Consider the following 21,203-nt stretch of genomic DNA (forward strand, 5'->3'; position numbering starts at 1 on the left):
ACTTTTTCCAGTCTCTGAACACTAAATCCATTCTGATGTAAACAATCCTTTTTGTGTGAATCCTTTTGCCCATCAAACTCACTCCACACATCCACAAACTCCACCCTGCATAACTTATGCATCAAGTATATGGATCTGGAGAACAGGAACAGTAGCCTGACATTGAAAAGGAGTAAAATCTGGGAAATCTTCCCACTTGGCATCATTCTAGTGCCAAAGGACATGAGGTTGTGAATGGTTGAGGGGAGGGATTTCTACTAGGAACCTGGCATCAAGTTTCAATTTGGATGAGGTTGTGACATTCAATTCAGCAGTATACTTGAAAGCAGAACCAGTTAACAAAAGGTCCAGAGTGTTGTTGTAGATGATGGTCAGGAATTCTGGTAGGGTGATGAACAATTCTCTTTAGGTTATTGCTTACAGAAAATAATTCAGTTTCTCTTCCAGCTTGGACCACTGATAAACTAAGGATTTTATTATTATTATTATATATATATATATATATATATATATTTTTTTTTTTTTTTTTTTTTTAATTTATTTATTGTGTGATTAATCCTTTATCCAAGTGTGAGCAAACAAAGTTTGTGCCTGAAAATATCTTCAGGACCGGGGTAAAGTGGACCAAGCTCTCATCACTCCTTGTCTCGGTATCTCCCATAATGCAAAAGACATCTTTCTCTAAATCCAGAGCAATAGCAGTATACATGTCTGCAAGGAGATGTGCTTTGCATTATGGGAGATACTGAGACAAGGAGTGTTGAGAGCTTGGTCCACCTTTGCTCCCAGTTGCCAGGGAATGTACCACCTTACCTCAGTCCTGAAGATATTTTCAGTATAGGTAAATATGACCTCTCCATTGCTTCTGGGTAGTGGCCCCTTCCCTTAATGCATAGCATTATACATGTCTGCAAGGAGATGTGCTTTGCATTATGGGAGATACTGAGACAAGGAATGTTGAGAGCTTGGTCCACCTTTGCTCCCAGTTGCCAGGGGATGTACCACCTTACCTCAGTCCTGAAGATATTTTCAGGTGCAAACTTTGTTTGCTTACACTTGGATAAAGGATTAAACTAAATTTATTATAGTCTAACCAAGTGCAAAATAAACTTATAACATCTTTCTCTAAATCCAGAGTAATTTAATAATAAGGTGTACACTGGTTGGCAACTCGTATAGGTAAATATGACCTCTCCATTGCTTCTGCCTTAGTATCACCACTCTGGGTCTGCCTCCCACTGATGAGACCTCAATAAAGGTCGAAACCGGTCTGGGTAATGATTCTTCCCTTAATGCATAGCAGTATACTTGTCTGCAAGGTGATATGCTTTGCATTATGGGAGATACTGAGATAAGGAGTGATGAGAGCTTGGTCCACCTTTGCTCTGCGTTGCCAGGGAATGTACCACCTTACCTCAGTCCTGAAGATATTTTCAGAAAGTTTTTCATGTTTAGTCTCCTCCCTAAAGACTCATAAACATCCATGGTTGGATTTAGACTTACAGCCTCTTGGTTGGAGAGCAGATACATTAACTACTCAATCAACCAAGCTAGCAAATATAGACATTAAGCTATTTTATGAATTATTTTCATAATAAATGTTCACATAATTTTATATAAGTATTCTTATTATTTTAAGGTGCCAGATAGAGATGAAGATGTTGACCTTCATTTTGTAGCTTTTGTGCACGTTGATGGTAATCTTTATGAATTAGGTAAGCAGAAATTCCAATTTTAATGTTTTTTGAAAATGCATTGTAATTTTGAATTGTACATGAGGGATGCTGAGGGGGGGGGCATACAAAACCATGTAAGCAATTTTTACTTCTGCCTTTTCATAATCCATCTAATGCAAGCTGATAGACAACATGATTAAATGAAATTGTAAAATATTGTTTTATTATCATCATTATGAAAAGTACCCCTGTAAAATGCAGTTCATCATACCATGTCCTAAATGCATTCACCATCTCCACTCTCAGGCATTACATTTCAATCGCCCCACTACTCTCTAATCCCCAACTCTCACCCTTCTTATACATTTTCCAGGGATGTCTCTCGTGTCCTCTTCCATCCCCATCTCTTTCTCTCCTTTCTATAAAAAAAAACCTCAACCACATTTGATCTAGCAAATCGCCCCTTATCAGCTTATACCTCTCAATCATATCCCTCCTCTTATCTACCAGACTTTGCACTCCTTCATCTTGTCTTCATGTTTAACATTGCAGACTAGCAATCACTTTAGTCAATCATCTCTAGATCCTTTTCATTAACATTTCATCCTTCTGAAAACCAGGTGATCAAATTTGTGCACAATAATTCATATGTGGCATGATCAAAACCCTGTACAGTGGACCTATACATCCTTACTTCTATATGTCATTGTCCTCTGCATTATTGCCATAATCTGCCATCCTGTTCTCTGCTCATAGTTTTAGCACTGTCTCCTATATATTTCAGCCCTCCCCCACAAATCTCTCATCTCTTCCACCTCCTCTAAGATGTTCCTGCCAGTTACATAGTATGTATTCCATCTGTGTATCTCAAATTTTAAAAGTGTGCACTTTCTAACATTTAACTGGTAATCCTGCTCATTGGCCCATTCAGCCAGTTTGCTCAAGTTCTCTTGCAAAGCTACAACATCTGCTCTACACCTGATAGTTCTCAACTGTGTATCACATGCATACAAGTTAATAATGCTGTTGAACTTGTATTTTACTTTAATGTACAAGTTAAACAGTAGCAGTCCCAAAACCCTTTGAACTTTGTTTTTCTTGGATATTGCTCCCTCATACACAACTTGCCAAAACCTATCAGATAACTAATCTTTAGTCCAATGCAGTAATCTCCAATCCAGTCCCATTTTAATTACATGTTTATGTGGCAGTTTAGCAAAGTCTTTGCAAAATCTAAATATACTACTATGTATGTATCTCCAAGCTTGTCCAATGCATTTTTCACCTTGTTATCATAAGTGAGTAGATTGAAACATGCTCTTCCTTTGGCAAATTCGTACTGTCTATCAAATAGAATGCTGCTGTTATCAGTCCAATATTGAATCTTGGTTCTGACTAATCTAAAACTCTAACTACAACTCCAGACACACATAGATTCTATAATTCAAAGCCTTAGTCTTATCACCTCCCATACAAAGGGGGAACAAATTTGCACTCTTTCCACTCTGTCTTTGGAACTTGGCTCAATCTAAGATTTGTGTTATAATAAAGAATGTCAATGCTGTTATTAATTCCATGGAAAGTCCTCAAAACATGGTAATATATCAAGCCCTATAGCCTTATTCACATCAAGTGTACTCAGTTCCTCATATACCTCCTGTTCAATCATGATGAGTGCCCCCTTTCTTTCCAGTTTACTGAAGCTCTGCATGATGTCACTTTCACAAGGATGAAATACTTTTATAAATTGTTCATTTAATATCTCAACTACATCCTCTGCATTGTTTATCATTTTCACTGACCAATGTCATCCTTTCATAATCATCCATTTTCTTATCCATAGTCATCCATTTCATACCTACCTTATTTAACCTCCTGACCTTTGGAATACAATCAGACTTTGCTTGAGAGTGGAGATAGTGCCAGCCCTAAAAACCTCACCAGACCCCCCCCACACACACACACTCCCCATATCCAAGTGAATCAGATATGGGGGAAAGAGCTTATTTGATTGACACTTCCCCATTTTCCTGTCTGTCTTGTGTTCCTGTCCTCTCATTCTCTGCATTCATGCTACTCAGTTGCTTCTCCATTCACAAGCTCTTCTACCTTATTTCTCTGCTTGTCCACATTACCTCTTACATTGTCACTCTCTTTTCCAGCAGCAGTGTCTTCAACTGACTCACACAAATGCCATTTAAATGCAGTCCATCTCTGTGATACGTTCTGTCTGTCTGTCCATCTATTGACACACAAAATGCACTTCTTTCTCCTTGCTACTTCACTAGCATACCATTCATGATCTTTGCTTCCCACCTTGTGCTATCTTTCCTACTACACTATTATCTTTTACTTTTCTCAGTAACCTCCTTATATCCATTCTCACATTCTCCTTGTTCCCAATCAAGTTATTTGTTCCTACTACTTCTGCTGCTATCAATTATTTTGCTCACTTACTCCTCATATGTAATGCCTCAATCACTTTATTTATTCTATCCAGAAAACAAATCTTATGCACCTTCTCATTCACCATACATCTAATTATTGAATCCCATACAGAACTATTCTCGAATCATTTATCTCTTACACGTGACAATCTTTCATGCCATCTTCCTCACTCTTCCATGCAAATCTATAATTCTTCTTTTCACTCCATGTGGAATGAGAATTATATACTGTTATATAATATTCTTTTCTCGTCTTCAAAGTCTTGTGTCCTGAATCACTTTCTCATTGTTATACACTCCTGCTCCCTTGCCAGTCCCCATTCTCATTTTTGCTTTCTTTCATGCCTGCAGAACAATAGCACATGCTATTGCTCTGCCAGTCATATTTTTCTTTTTTGCCATCAATCTGACATGCTATCTTACCATCATCCTCACTTGCTTCTATGGCTACACATGATTGCCCACTCTGCCTTGGCTGGCTACTGCTCACATTCAAAGACATCTCGTAGTCCAGAAAGGTGTCATGCTTCTTACGTACCCAAACTTTCTTATTTCTCCTATTCAAGCTGTTTACATTAATATCCTCGACATCTCCCCAAGTGAGCACACATTATTTTCACAGCACCTTACCATTTTAGAAAAATCCACATTGCTTATGTTTGTCTTTCACACTGAATATCTCACTGCCATTTTGTTCACCCTCACTACCACACATATACAAAGAAATATGCATAATTAATATTCAATACAACCTACCAATCACAGCTATGCCATATTCCTTGATATGACTGCTGCTTTCGATCGTGTTTGGATCAAAAAATTAATACAAACAATACATGATATTGGAATTAGAGGAAACGCTTTAATCTGGATTGCTGATTTCATCAGAGGAAGAAAGATCAAAGTCAGAATCAATGCAGCAATATCAAAAGAGCGGAGAACCTGGGCTGGTGTTCCCCAGGGCTCAGTACTCAGTCCCTTACTATTCCTTCTATATGTCAATAATATTCATCCCTACCTTACAGAAGACACAAAAGTAACTTGCTATGCAGATGATATAGCCATCTGGCACACTAGTGCTAAAATCAAAGAATCAGAGGAAATTCTAAACAAATCCATGAGAGGATTAGAAAAATGGTCAGACGAACTCAAACTCAAAATCAACCCAGACAAAACAAAACTAAGTACATTTAGTACAGACAGGAAAAATAGACATTCCTACAATCCCAAAGTCATGATCAATAACAAGCTAATTGAAAAAGTCACAAATCCAAAATACCTTGGTATTACGCTTGATCAGGAATTACGTTTTGCACAACACATCTCTAACACTTCCAACAGAGCTCTAAAAAAATTAAACATACTGAAAAGGCTTTGTGGAACAAATTGGGGCGCAAAGCCAAAAATCCTCAAAACTACTTACACTACACTAATAAGGCCAATAATGGAATATGCAGCACCTATCTGGTCACCTTCGGCCTCATCGGTAAAGAAAAAACTAGACAAAATACAAGCAAAAGCATCCAAGATTATCATTGGTGCAGTCTCATCCACTAACAACATCAGAGCCCAACAGGAATGTGGGCTTGACCTGCTGGAGGACAGACGAAAATTTGCCACCATAAAATTCATAAATAATATCAGAAGCTACCAAAGTGATCATATCTCCCTAAAAACTTATGAACATTGGAACCAAATTTGCAGACTTCACAGATCATCGACTTTACAATATGATGACACTATCAGGAAAGAAATAGGTCTTGATCAGCTAAATGTCCACATAAACAAAGAACCTCTATTTTCCAGTCCTTTACCTTCAAATACCTCCATAAATCTAAACCTTACCAAACTCTGTACAAAAAAAGAACCAAAAGAAATGCTTAAAGAAAAAGGCCTAAATACCATCAACCTTCTTTCATCCTCCAAACAGGTTATTTGTTATACCGATGGATCATCAGACACCAATATGATTAATGGAGGCGCTGGTGTTCTCCTTCTACTCCCGAAAGGTGAAAAACTTGCAATAAAAGTTGGATCTGGGAGAATCGCTTCCAATTTTACCAGCGAACTCTACGCAATAATTAAAGCACTAGAAGCCTACTTAAATCTATCATCATCTCAACAATCTGAAGGAATTATAATTTACAGTGACTCAAGATCAGCTATGGAGGCAATCAAAAATGGCAATACCAAGCTCACACAAGACATCCATAAACTCTTAAATCATCTAAAGTGTTTAGGTAAAAGTTGCATTTTACAATGGATTCCTGCTCATGTAGGCATTGATCACAACGAAGCAGCTGATAAATTAGCAAAAGAGGCCAGAGAACTCAACCAAGAAACTCATATGATAACTCTTGCTGATGCCAATGCACTAGCAAAAGCTAAACTAATTCCATTGAAATCAGTGATACAACATCAAATTCCCGAGATCAATGCTGACAGAAGGACCTCCACCACGATAGCAAGACTACGAACAGGACATTATAGAGGAATGAAGATCAATACAGATGATACGAGAACATATAGAAACTGCAACAACTGCCCCAATACTGAACTGACACCCACTCACATCTTTACCTGTCCAGCAATTACAGCAGCCTTGCAAGAAATAGATCCTAATCCTGAACAACAGCTCTATACAAACAAAATCACAGACATAGCCAAAGCAGTACAAAGAGCACACGGAAACATCTAAGACTCTTCAAAGGACAAGACAACAACAACAACAACACAATAAATTTAATTGAAAACTGTTGATATTCTCACATAACAAATATAAAATGTTGACTTATCATTATCCAGCTCTCTGAACAATAATCTTTCTATCTTTGCCACCTGGTGACGATTTTCTCTGCATCGTGATTTTATCATTCATAACAGATAACATAAATGCATGTCATGACTGTTAAATTGTGTGAAAAATTTTTAGTCTATTATTGTATAGTATATGTTCCTTCTAGTATGTAAAGAACCTTTATTATGGCTTTCAATTGGAGGTGAGTGAGTGAGTTAGTGTCATACAGAGGTAGCAGAATTTTTCATCCTGCAAAATATCCATATTGATTAAGATCATATATTAGGTTCAAACAAGCAAATTACTTAGCTGTAGTAAGCCATTAAGCCTGACATCCAAGGCACAATGGCAATAGAAAATTGTGAACTGAATATCATGCTTTATTTATTTATTTTATTTTTTTCAATAATTACAAGGAAAAAAAATGTTTAAATCAGCCTAGCTGACTTGGCATCATGTTTGTGAAATTTTCTCACTTTGAATGAAAATATCTGTAATTTGAAAGATTTCTCTTCATAAAAAATTTGCACTTTGACGATTAGTGGCATCTAATAAAGGTATTTTATCCAGTGTTACTTTTGGAAATCTTTATAAGTTGCACTGTCTACAGTCTACAGCTGAGCTTCAATAGAATCATGGGTGATGAATCGCTATCCTATTGGAGACCTATATTCATGAAGCAAAGGTCAGAAGAACGATGAAACTATGGCACATCATATTAGGAGGAACCAGATGCCGAACTTCCAAGCCATAGGAATTAAATTGTCCGCCGATAGTAAGAAAGGAGTCTTGCAAATTACGTAAGGGATGTCCAGATGCAGTGACGAAGTCTGACGGAAACAAGAAAAGATAATCAGCTATAAAGGACCAGACTTCATGAAAAGTAAGAAATTTCCATTATTTTGTCAGAAAGAGATTTTTAGATTGTGACGGAGGTTTGAATTGATGGAATTGTTTTACATTTTAGACTTACAGAACTTTAGGGCTTGAGCTAACAGTTGAATTAATTTACTCTATGTAAGAGAAAGCCTAGCTGAGTTGTATTGTGAATCTAATTGTTGTAGTCATTACTTAAGGGTGAAGTTTTATATGTTGCCGATCTGAGTGTATGTAAAGTTATGAAAGGTAGTTAAGTAGTTCTAGACAAGTAGTTCTGCTGAGATTCAGATGATTGTGAGAATTGATCGTGTGACTTATATTGAGTTGTTAGATATAGCGTGCATATTAGATTTAAGACAATTTAAATTTTGTGTCATTTGTGTATTTGTTTCTTAGTGATGAATAAATTATTTTCTTATCGAAATTACTTGATGGATAAGAAAAGTAAAATTGACCCTATGTGTCTTAAAGTAGATATTGCCATGACTGCAGAGTAAGAAATATTTGTAATTTGGAATAGAGATAAGTAGCAAAGGAAGCAGTTGTGTGTCATACTAAGTGTTCTATTCTTCAGAGGAAGATACTACTCTTATTCTAGAATTTTGGTGGCGCAGCTGACTAACAAATAAATTTTCTAAAATTTAATTTAGAATAAACACCAGTAAATTAGACAAAGAGATTGGCTCCAGCCTGAGGCATTTTCTTTGTTCTTGACGTCTTGCACACGTGATCCTTACTAATTGCGGCCACAAGATAGAGGTGACGTAACTGACGATAAGTCGGAAGTATAGTGAAGGTTAAGAAGATAAGTTTCAAATGAAAAAACGTAGATTTTACTAAGGCACAGCCAAACAAGAATTAATTAATAACTATAACAGAAAAAAATATCATAGATTTTAACACCATAATGAATATCACTATAGCAAACTGCTGAAAAATTGACCCAAACCTCTTTGGTACAATGCTATGTTAAAAGAAATTTAACTTAGCAAACACTATCCACTATAACTATGGTCTTTCAGTTTGCTATAGTGAGAGTTGACTGTAAACTTTTTGTTTTGTTTGTCAAGTTATCTGTCTTCTCACAAGAAACAATAAGATCACAATCACTTAATATTATCCTGTGACTTTTAATCCATGTGGCTGAAGTTTCAACATATCATTATGATAGTTGAATGTCTCTCAGAATATCTGCAAGATGTGCATTCCATGAAAGTAAGGTCAAATAGGATAAACTGAACCCTACAGAATGAATAAGTATGAAACCATATGTGCTAGAAATTGGTAGACTTAATCTCCTAATCTACTTTTGCTCAGGGTTTTCTTGCCACTCTTCATTGCTTTCATTTGCTAGCAGTGAAACTAGTTCCTGGTTCTGATAGCCACTCTGACTTCTTTGACTCTTTTTGTCTGTGTGTGTAACCTACCTCTACACACAAAAGGTTGTAGATCTATAGCAGAACACTTCTCAAATCCTGAAATTTTCATGGAACACCTTGGTTATTTTATAATGTATTAATTAATAATTGTTAATTTAGCTGATTTTTATTAATTAATAATTGAGTATAAAAATTGAGTTAATAATTGAGAATAAAATATCCGCTCCACTGAAGACCAACCACTTCCCCTAGACCTACCTGGTGTATACCAGGTCCCTTGCAGCTATAAATTGTCCTACTTTGGCCAAACAGGCAGGACAGCAAATATCAGAATCTCAGACCACAAGGATTACATCCGATTTCACCAGTACAGCCACTCTGAGCTTGCAGACCACACTCTGGATACTCGTGCCAGAATAAGATGGAAGAAAGCCACAGTAATACACCGCAGCAAGTTCAAATATGAAAGACTATTCATGGAATCAGCCTCAGCCCTTAGGAACATGCCAAACCTCAACAAATTTGGATGCATGAGACTGCTCCAAATTTGGGAAACATTTATCAGAAGAACTTCAGCCCAAAGGCCAAGAACTACCAATATAGCCCGCCAGAGGGGCACCATCAGGACTTTAGGAAAACGTTAGCATCCTAGCTTTGGTTCTCATTTGCTGTTATGTAGTACTTGTGTGCATGTGTCTTTGTATTAAGTTCCCAAGAAGATGGCAACGTGACGTTTGCCGAAATATCGGAAAGTATATATTAAAGTTTATTTAATTTATATTTCTAGTGTACGCTGTCAATTCCTTAATTATTAGTTATCATATTATCGAGTTAATTGATCATTAATTAAACATAAACATCATTAAATTAATTTGCTGATTTTCATCGACATATCCCATTCTGATCATCAAAAAGTTATAATATTATAGGTACTTACAAGTGAATGCGGACTTTTTCTCCTGCTTACTGGTAGTTTTCTCCTCCTTTTGTACATCCTGGAGATCACGTTGTAGGGTGGTGGATGACTCACTATCTGTTGCATCACAAACACCTTCAATAAGAGATTTCTTAATACCAAAATTAAACAAAGTCCCTTGTCTCTTATTCATATTAAAATTTAAATCTGTAGGCCTATTACTTTTAAAAAAAAATAACGGCACTATGGTTTCGAAACTTTCACCCTTCAATATGAACTTGCGAAGAAATATTCAGTATTACTAGGTTTGAGAACCGGATACAGACTACCTTGATCTTCAATTTTAGTGGAAAAATTGAGAACAGAGGATATGCCTCCCATTGTTGTAATCAGCTTGCAGGCGATTTTTATGATCGGTCATTAACAGCGGTATTCTCTTTCCCAATTGTTGAAAGATTTCAATGTGTGAAAATTAACGATAATTCATGAATATTTCCATGTTTTAAAATATGCCGCTTGGTCACTGACATTTGCTACACAGATGTCATTTCTTTCAGTTTTGAGAACAGAGGATATGCTGTCCAGTATTATAATTCGCTTGCAGGCAATTTTTATGACTGGTCATAAACAGCAGTATTCCCTTTCCCAAATGTTGAAAGGTTTCGATGTGTAAAAATTAACAATACACAGATGTTATTAGGCATTCTGGGTCTGAGCTTTTTGACATATTCACGAATGTTATTCTCCTCAGAATAATTTCCACTATAAAATATTTATTCATGAAAAATGCTTAGAAAAACTAAAATGACAAATTCCAGGAGAACTTCTCATGGAACACTTATTCACTTTCTGCAGAACACAGTTTGGGAAACCCTGATCTATAGTATGGTACATTAGTATTGTGGACGAGCTGAGACTATTTCTGAAAGGTGATGTTTTACAGTCCAATTGTCCAGACAGTAGGTCCTCTTCTCTGGTGACATGAGTATTTATAATTCAGACTAGCTTATTTTCTCTAACCTCATGGATCATCTGCCATCCAAATGCCAGATGATCATCGTTCTCCTATCACCTTGGACCCTTTCCTCGACTAGCTGTCCCTCTGGGTACATTCTTTGATGTCAACTCTTTAGATTTTAAATGTCAGATTGGTAGTGGTCCATAATCTTCTGTGCATTTTCTTTTTGTGGGTCAACCTTCATCTCCATGTCCTTTGGCACTGAAATACTACCAAGTGGGATCGCTTCTGAGATTTCTGTACTTTTTTTTTTCAATGGTCAGATTGCTGTTTCCACTATTCTGACACAGCTGATTACAATTAGCTGGGTAGCTGAAATAATCTTTGCTGGAATGAGGGCCTTCATTGCAACTCCAAGTAGGTGCCCAAGACAAAAAATTTATCATTGCTTAAATGGCTCACATCAAAAATACTGATTAGACTCTGAAGGGGCCAAATGCAGAAATCTTGCCTCCTGCTGAAGTAGTATTCTGGCCTTCTGTGCTTTCACCTCACTCTCTTATATCTAGATGACACCAATATAGTTTTACTCAAGGGTAATGAACTCTAATTTCCTTAGATTTTCCTCATCCATTTATACTAAATCGCTGAGGAAAATCACCCAGTATACTGTAGGCCTCCATTGTTCTTTCACCATTCTATTGCAAGATCAGAAAAATAGTCATTAATCTGGATACAAGTAACTCTTCTGGTCCATCTGCTGTAACCTGTGTCATGGTGCATTATGACCCTTGCTGTCAAACTAGATATCAGTCAATCACAATTGGTATTGTTAAACTTTGATTGAATGGAATTCCTAAAAATTCTGACTGTATCATAGTTTAACAAGAAAGGAAAAAAAAGGGGGACGGCATGAAAAAAGGAGGGAGAGGAATTTCCTTAACAAAATGCTTGCTTCTGAGTGTGTACTTCTACAAATAAAGGTAGGAAAGGGAAGTTATTTATGCAAAGGTCAGTAACATGGAATAATTCAAAGTTTGTCTATTTATAAAAAAAAGAAAAAACTTTCTGTATAAGTGATAAAAGAGTAACTTATACAGAGCCAGTAGGGTAGAAAAAAAAAAGGAAAGAAAAAAAAATATATAAAATGTGTTATATAGTGTCCTGATCAGTATTGAAATTTACATGTTAGCACCATGACTTGCAATTTTCATCAAAACAAAGGGTTGAAGGTCATGTAAACGGCAAATTAAAGAGGGGTCAAATCCCCAATCAGACATGTGAGTAATGTATTCTAATTCATTGGACGAGTTACGGATGTAGCAGTAATTTGCTGATAGGGGGAAGGATATAAAAGGGTTAGCAAACTCCCCCCCCCTCGCTCTCTCAAATTTTTTTCAGCGGTGTTCGTGCAGTTCCCGGAGCGGTGATAGGAGGTCTCGTCTTCACCAGGCAGAAGCAGCAGCCTTGGCTGGCAAAAGTCATAAGAGGGATCACCAGAGATGAGTGTATGCCTATATCCAATGGATGAAGGCTGGCAATTGTCGGATGAATGGCTGAAACAAAGATTCGTTCTCCTGATTATATGAAGGAAGAGTCAACTTCCTGCCTTGTCCAGCTACAGCAGTAAGAGGTCACTATACCAGAGTGATGCAAGCAGTTTGCATGGATCGAAGGAATACTTCCAATACGAGTGCCGATCAGCCTGAGCAGTAGGACACTTGTTTCAGCCGGACCTACAGTATACTGTGTGAAAGCCTTGGTGAACGGTATCCTTGCAGTTTCTTTATTCTTTTATGTGTATGGGTTTCTAACTTGTTATAGGAAGGGTCCAGAGACATTGGGGGACATGTGTTTCTGATAATGGGAAAGTTTCCTGTTAGGACTGTAGCATGCTAAGAAAAGGAATGCTTTGTATATCCTACAGAGAACTTAGTAAATGAATTACTGAACTGGCTATGGCATTGCATAAGGTGTGAGAGAGAGTGTGTTAATTGATATATCTTGATGTGTTATTAACATTCAGTGAATGATTGTATCATTGAATTAATGGAAGAAAGTGTAGTATTGAATTTTGGGGAGTAATTGTTTCCCAAAGAAGGAAAATTTGTCTATGTGCAGATTGTAGAAACTTGTCACATGGGTAGGCCTATGCTAAGATTTAACTAATAATGATGTTCTTGTATAATGAATGATTAGTGCTTAGTATGAATTTTATGAGTTGTAAATTATATTTGTGTGTCAATTAAAATCCATGTTAAATTTTGAGAATTTGTGTTTTTTGCATGATAGAATCCGATGAACCGCTGCAAAAAGATTAGCATACGAACCTAAGTGGGAAACAAAGGGGTTAGAAGGTTTTGGGCCACGATTGCAGTCCATAGAGTCGTTATTGTAGATCTCTGGAATCATCTCCTGATTAAGACTTCCCAACTTAATATAATTACCTCAGGTGGTGCAGTATAAACTAAATATTCCTAAAGTTATAGGAGATGTAATTCCACAGAAGTTTCCATGCAGAGTTACCTCCAGGGACAACCCTTATGCTTGGGGGGTACCAGGTGATTCTTTTGGACAATTTTCTGAGTTCTAAATGTAAATGTTAGTGTAAAGAGAAAACGCGGACACAACAAGTATATCCTTAATTAAATCCAGATGGTATATCCTTAATTGTGCTCAAAATTTGTGCCCCAGATCCCGTATTAAAGCTGTTATGTACTCATCATGAAAGCAAGCCTATAAGTAACCCATCTCTAAAAAGGGAAATAAGTCGACCATTAGGTTATCATCTGATCTCCTCACCTGAATCATTTTGAAAACTATGAAGCTCATCAATAGTCAACTTCTTCCTTATGTGGAAGCTTAATCAATTACTGATAATCAATATGGATCCTGCTGTTCTCTTTCCACATTTCTCATTGTCAACCATTTCCTACTTTTGGATATCATGCAGAGATTTGCAGAAACAGATGTGTTTGCCCTTGATATTTCCAGGACATTTAGTCACTGGGCATAGATGCCTTGTTGACAAGCTACCATCTTATAGTTTACCTTCACACCCTTGCAAGTGGGTGGCCAGTTTTCTTTGTGGATATCACATAGATGATATCATCTAAATATCAGATTTAGATGGTATTTACATCCTTTTCTGGCACAAGCACATTACATTTATAGCTTCCTCGATCTCTAGAAGATTTGTCTGCTTCCATACAAGGCACTTGGAATGCTGTTCTCACATTTGGGATAGTACCAAAATGCCTTTAGAATTCTTGATGCTATCTAGAAAAAAAAAGATAATCTATTTAATAAATATTCCGTCTCACAATTTTCCCCCAGTCACTTTCTTATAGATGCTCTGTTATGTGATGCTTCACCAAACTGGCACCACCATTCCTCTACTTTCCTCTGAACATGTAAAAAAGTGAGCAACTACTAGCCAAAATACATTAATAGATGTTCTTCTTTCTTCCCACCACTTGCCTACATGTTGCTCTCCTGTGTTATAGATTTTGTGGCTCCATATGAGGTGGATATTAAAAAACTGATCAGAAAAAATACTCAGTAGCCTTGATTCTAGTCACTCTCCTGTTCAGTATTTCCACAGTTGTACTTTGTGCTCCAGAACTTATTTCCATCTTCTATTGCTACCCATCTTTTTCACAACTTTAAGTTGTCATTCTCATCTGTTCAACTATTTCCTTGTTTCTTTTACCTCTGTACTCTCCAGAATGATAGAAAAAGTCATCAGTGGCCAACTGCTTCACTACTTGGAGACTTGCCAGCTGCATGATGATTATTGGTAGGGATTTTGTCACTCTTGTTGCACATCTAGTTGGCTAGCCTGACCTGTCTTTGGATGCAGGTCATGGAGGATTTTGGGAAGACTCAGGTGGTCACTTTGATTCAAGGGTGGCCTACTTATCAAGCTACCATCTTATGGTATTCCTCCTTCCTTCCTTCTGTGAATGGTTATAAGCATCCTCTTTGGTCATACATTGAAACTCATTGCAATGGTTTTCTTTTATAGTTTTTTTTGTCACTGCAAGTGTTCCTAAAAGGTCTGTGCTTTTATTTACACCCTTCCTCCTTTACATCACTAATCTTCTCTCTCTCTCTCTCTCTCTCTCTCTCTCTCTGACATCCATTCTTGTTCATGGCTTTGCTAATGATGGCGCCCTTTACTCCTCTTTCTCATTTTCGAAACCTTTTGGATCCAAACCCAAAGCTAATTACTGATCCTCTTGTCAATTTCAAGTGGAATGAAAATAACCTGGTGACGTTTAATGCCACTGAAGCACATTCCTGTCTTACTTCCCAGAAGAAGGGCTATGTCTCTCTCTTACTTTCAACAATATTCTGCATGCCAATCAGGACCAGTTTTCTCTTCTTGGGTTGGCTCTCACATCTAGCCTGTCTTGGCATGGGTACACCCTGATCCATGGTCTCTTTGGCCTTCTAAAAGCTTGGTGTTCTTTTTTTGTTCCAAACTGTATTTCTCTCCTGCTCAACTCCTGACATGTTACAAAACTCTGATCCTTCAAACCTTGGAATACTGTGTGTGTTTTTCTGAAAGATATAAATCTGAAGGTTCCCATTTGGTTGACAAAGAATCAGCAGGTCTGGGAATGAAATGCATTGATCTTTCTTAGTTTCGAGAGTAAATTGCATATGAGGATGAAGAGCAGTGATCTTTTTGAGGAATTCTTGAGTTCAGATAGAGAACTTTGCCATACTGTGGTGATGTCATCCACACATTTATGTCATACTAGTGGTCTGTGATGAATGCTATGGAAGTAATTTGTGAGGATAAGAGAAGAATTGCTGGTAAAATTTGTTCTTATAGGTGTGAAAAGCCTGAGTGGATGATAAAATTGAAGAGATAAATAATACCTGCAAGAAAGTCTTGTCAGAGTAACTCAAATGTTTCATACAGTACAACATTCATAAAGAGAGACACAGCATCAAGACAGTCATTTGGAATGAGATGAATCTCCTCAAGATTTTTTTATTTAAAATGGAAATTGTTTTTGATATAGGATAAATTTATCTGTGAATAATATTAGTAAAGCAGAGAGAGAGAGAGATGCTTCGTGCCTTTGTAACAAAGTGAATGTGTGTAGTCTGCCTTGTCATAATAGAACACTTACTTTGTGGATTTTGGGGAGACCATACAGTAGGTGGGCAGGCATGATATGTTTTAATTTTCTTTTTGGTTTCTTTCCCAACAGCAATGCCATCACTGAGTTTGTTTAGTCTATTTAACTGAATAGAGGTTGTATCATATCATCAGAAAGTGGATGATAAGTTGTATAATCATATGACATTAAACTTTCTTTAATATTCTTTCCTGTCTTGAATCACAGTTGCTTTTCCCTTGTTAGCCTTTATTATTATAAAAAAATTGTACTTCTCTTAATGGGGATGAAGAATCCATTCCATAAGTGCATCTGGAACTTATCCAGATGCACTTATGGAATGGATTCTGCTTTGAAGAGGAGATATTCAGCTCTGTTTGCACAAATATTACATAAATGTGAACATTTATGTATTGCAAGAGAAAAAAAAATCCATCACTGGTGCTGTTACTAATATTTTTAGACAACCTCTCACCTTAGATCAGATAAATCTCTTGTCCAAAGATCCTCATTTTGCTATTATTCTAAAATAGTTCAGTGGTGAATTTTTTTTGTGCGTGATATGTGATTGATAACGTTGCAGTGTAGCAAGGTTCCTATCCATACTTCAAGACTTGACAAGATGGGTGTTCATCCTTGCATACAGTTTGCTCTGAAAATTGAGAAGGAGCAATGCATTTCCTTCCTGTGCATACCATCCATAAAAGTTTCTAATTCAGTGTATATAAATGTCACCATGTGTTCTAGGCAATTATTTAAGAATGCTGCTAGTCAGTAATCATCAACAGTGTTGATAATAATGGGGAAAAACAAACGATCTTTCAGAGTTCGATAAAAGGTTTGTTGTGGGTGGCCATCTGACTGGAGCCATGATTTCAAAAACAGCAGAACCAACTGGTTTCTCAAAAGGTGAGATATCCCAGGGTTTATCAGTGTTAAAATAACCCACTCCTTATCTAGGAGGTGTAACTTGTGATTCTAAGATGATCTAAGAGGGCTTGTATCTGTGTGAAGCAATTGATCGAGGCATTTATTAAAGGCTGTTCTTTGCCCATATTTCACCAAACTATGTGCAGGGAATTTGAAGAGGATCAGTATTGGCAGTTGCTTGCCTATGCATAATATAAAAGTTTCTAATTCAGTGGACAGCATGTGTATACCTACTTATTTGTAATTGGCCAAGTGGAAGCCTTCAGTTTGCTGTCCTTAAAAGGAGAAGTCACACCAGATTTTATATCCATGCTCTGTCTCATCACCATCACAGTCAAAAATCAGATGTATTAAAACTTGTATTCATTGAACTTACTTGCCATGTTGTACCAAGCCATTACTAACACAAGAAATGCATTTTATTACTATTTCCTTTTCTAATGTGTGTGCACGCACATTACACCTGGTTGATATATCTTAACAAAGTGAACATTCATTAATCGAACAATCTTATTAACTTCTGACATTAGAGTACCATCTGCATTTAATAAAGTTATTCTTTCTTTTTCTTGTGGCATAATGATAAAAATTTTTTGGGTTGCCTTTAGCTTGCATAGCCGATTTCTTTTCATACTCCAGTTTAGCTTTCTGCATAAAACTGGTTACTTTTCTGGCATGAGCATTATATATTTCATAACTTCTCTCACTCTTATTCTCACGATATTCTTTTCACATCATCTTCTTGTGGATCTCTTGCTAAATAAGATTGCACATCCATTTCACTCCCAAACTATTTATTCTTCAAACACTAGGTGGATACATTCAGAAGATACTGCCTCATTTAAGCATTTTTTTCAAAGATTGCCATGCATTGCTGACATTTTTCCCATGATATCAGTAACTGATATCATGGGACCAAAGATGGTATTCTTCTAAGTTGATCATAATTTCCAGTGTTGTAGTTCTACATGTATCCTGTTCTAATGGGAACATCAATATTAGATACTTACCAGATTCCTAAGTCATCTGATATCATTAGTAGTACTACTCCTATCTCTTCTGTCATTCCTAAACATAGTATACCCATTATATTTGATCTCAGTTACCAAATCTGATTCTGGTAGCCAGATTTCATTAGTGCCAACAATTTTAGGCCACATCATATTCAGTAAAGCAATGAGCTCAACCCCCTTCATTTCTTATGCTCCTGGTTATAATTAGATATGCAATCTATTTGGCCTTATTGCAGAACTTTCTCTTTTCCTTCTCCAGACATACTGAAAAGGTGCAAAGCATATATTTCCATTCCTTTGCCAGATACATAACCGTGTTCATAGCCATTCATATTTTTATCACATTTGCATACCATAGCTTTACACATTTTTCTCATTCTTCTCTTGATAATCTAGTTGCCCTGACTCTCTGCATTAGGTCTCATACCAATAAGTAATATTTCCAGGCTCCTGATAGCAATTGAATTCAAGTGCAAGCTGTTTCTCTTATACAAGTCTTTTCTACCATCAAACACACTCCACACATCTAAAAACTCGCATGCATTTCTTCTACACAGCCTGCACATAGAATATTTGCTATTAATGTCATTGTCCTCTTTCTTAACTCTGCACTGTCATATCTGGGTAGCAAACCTTTCTCGCTTCTTCCAACAGATCTTTCATATCCTCTCTCTCATACTATATTTGTTACTACTTAAATTATTAGTTCACACCAGAACTACCATCTCTTTTACTTTTCTTTTCTGTCTGTTTTTTAGTAATGTTTGTCATATCTTTAATTTTTTCCCCAGAAAATATTATATAAATATTTATGTATATTATATTATTTATATTACATATATATTATATAAATATTATGTAATAAATATTATAAAGTATTGTGTTTGTTGTTGACATTAAAAATTACTTCTCTTGGACTGATAAGCTTATTATTTTTCCTAGTTTTTTGAGCCTAGTACTTTTGATTTATTTTATATGCAATAATGATTGTATTGTGAAGGTAAGAATGTTTTTACCAAAGTGATGTCCGCGCGGTTAGCCTAGTGGCTATGTGCTTTGCAACTATATTATGCCTGGGGAAGGAGTGTCTTAGGTTTGATTCCCATTGACAATGTGAGGAGCTTAAGGATCTTCCTCAGCCATAGCCAAGTTAGCCGATCTTGGGCTTGGGCAGCAGGGTTTTTTCCCACCAGTTTATCTGGGATTTTTCATCCTGCAAGCAGGCAAACCGGCCCAGTGAACACACATGGATTACAGTCAGGAATACTGACCCAGCCATAGGTCTGATTCGTCAGCTATGCCGATCCCGGAGCCCGGATAACATTTTTTTTTGGGGGGGGGGGGGACTGAGATGGTGCAGTACCTCCCCGTAAAAGTGAACTCACAGCCGTGTATCATCATACGATTATTATTATTACCAAAGTGATATTTATAATAATATGAGAATAATGAATTCAATGTTTAAACACAAGGAAATACATAAATATACTTGGTCAGCTAGAGGATGCAAATCAATAATTGACTACATTATCACAAATTTTAAATTAGCGGAGTTAATTTTAGACGTAAGAGCATATCGAGGCTTTGAATTAAACTCTGATCATTGTATGGTATCAGCAAAAATTCGTTTTAAACCAAAGTGGCTAAAAACACATAGAATTGAAAATTCTTACCAGCCAAGCTACAAAATTTCTTCATTACAGGATCCTCAAGTTAGACCACAATATCAAAAATGCATAAACTTAAAAACAGAAACCACACATGAATCAAGGGACATAGAAGATGAATGGGAAAATTTGAAACAAATTCTCACAAAAGCAGCAACAGAAACCTTAGAAATAAAGCACAAATGGATTAGAAAAAGAGGACTACGAGATTGGAACAAAGAAATAGAAAATATGATAAAAACCAAAAAGGACAGTTACCAGAAATGGCTAAATTCCAAAACAATAGAAGCAGAAATAGAGTATAAAAGAAATAGTGCAATTGCAAAACGAGAAGTAAGGAAAAAACATAGAGAAAGATGGAACAATTTCGTAACAGAACTAGAAAAGGATTTATTTAAGCCACAACCCAAAACCTATAAAGTAATAAAATACATGAATAAAGAAATAAAAGAAAAGATAAAAATACAAACAATAGATTTAGAAAAATGGGTGACCTATTTCCAAAATCTCTGGACAGATGAGAACAATGAATTAAAATTTTATAAGACAAAGAATGACCTAATAGAAAATATCACAATGTTAGAACTGAAAAATATAATAAAGAAGATGAAAAATAGGAAAATGCCAGGAGAAGACAATATAAATATAGAACTATACAAAAATGCAGGTGAAAAATTTAATGAAAGACTTTTGAAATTTTTTAATATGGTTTGGATGTCCAGAAAAACCCCTAACTCTTGGAAAAAAGCACTGGCCATCCCAATCTATAAAAAAGGAAATAAAGACAATTGCAATAATTATAGGGGAATTAGCCTGCTGAATACAGGATATAAAATATATGCAGGAATATTAAAAGAGAAACTAAGCAGCATTGTAGAAAACAAATTACTAGAAGAACAAAATGGCTTCCGAAAAGGCCGATCCTGCATAGATCCAATTTTTACTTTAAAATTATTAATAGAAAAGAGAAGAGAATTTCAAAAAGAAACACATGTGGCGTTTATTGATTATGAAAAAGCTTTTGACAAAATTAGTCGACAAAAATTGTTTAAAATATTAACCAATTTAAACATACCAAACCAACTTTTACAATCTATTCAAGAAATATATACAGGAAATAAAATAGCAGTTAAATTAGAACACACCTCAGAATGGAAAGATATATCAAGAGGAGTACGACAAGGATGTACTCTCTCACCTCTGCTTTTCAATATATATATAAATGAAATATTAATAATCTGGAAACAGCATAACCCATTTGGTATACAAATGACCCTGCAAATGAAGATAGATACGCTACTATTTGCAGATGATCAAATAGTATTAGCTACATCAGAAGATGACTTACTAAGATCATTAAAATCATTAAATGATATCTCAAAGCAATATAATATGACAATATCCAA

The 21,203-nt window shown here is 36.1% G+C and overlaps 1 protein-coding gene across 1 annotated transcript in view; it reads left to right on the top strand.

The window, feature by feature from the left end:
• The window catches only part of LOC150104743 (ubiquitin carboxyl-terminal hydrolase isozyme L3-like), a 253,981-nt gene that overhangs the window by 103,706 nt on the left and 129,072 nt on the right, over nucleotides 1-21,203 (top strand). Inside the window, exon 6 of the mRNA XM_090395923.1 lies at nucleotides 1,640-1,715. Within this exon, the coding sequence (XP_090252049.1) occupies nucleotides 1,640-1,715 (76 nt within the window). The remainder of the gene's footprint in view (nucleotides 1-1,639; nucleotides 1,716-21,203) is intronic.

Source organism: Typopeltis vanoorti, chromosome 7 (genome assembly GCF_054136105.1).
Source record: "Typopeltis vanoorti isolate ZY-2024b chromosome 7, IOZ_Tvanoo_1.0, whole genome shotgun sequence".
Classification (NCBI taxonomy): Eukaryota; Metazoa; Arthropoda; class Arachnida; order Uropygi; family Thelyphonidae; genus Typopeltis; species Typopeltis vanoorti.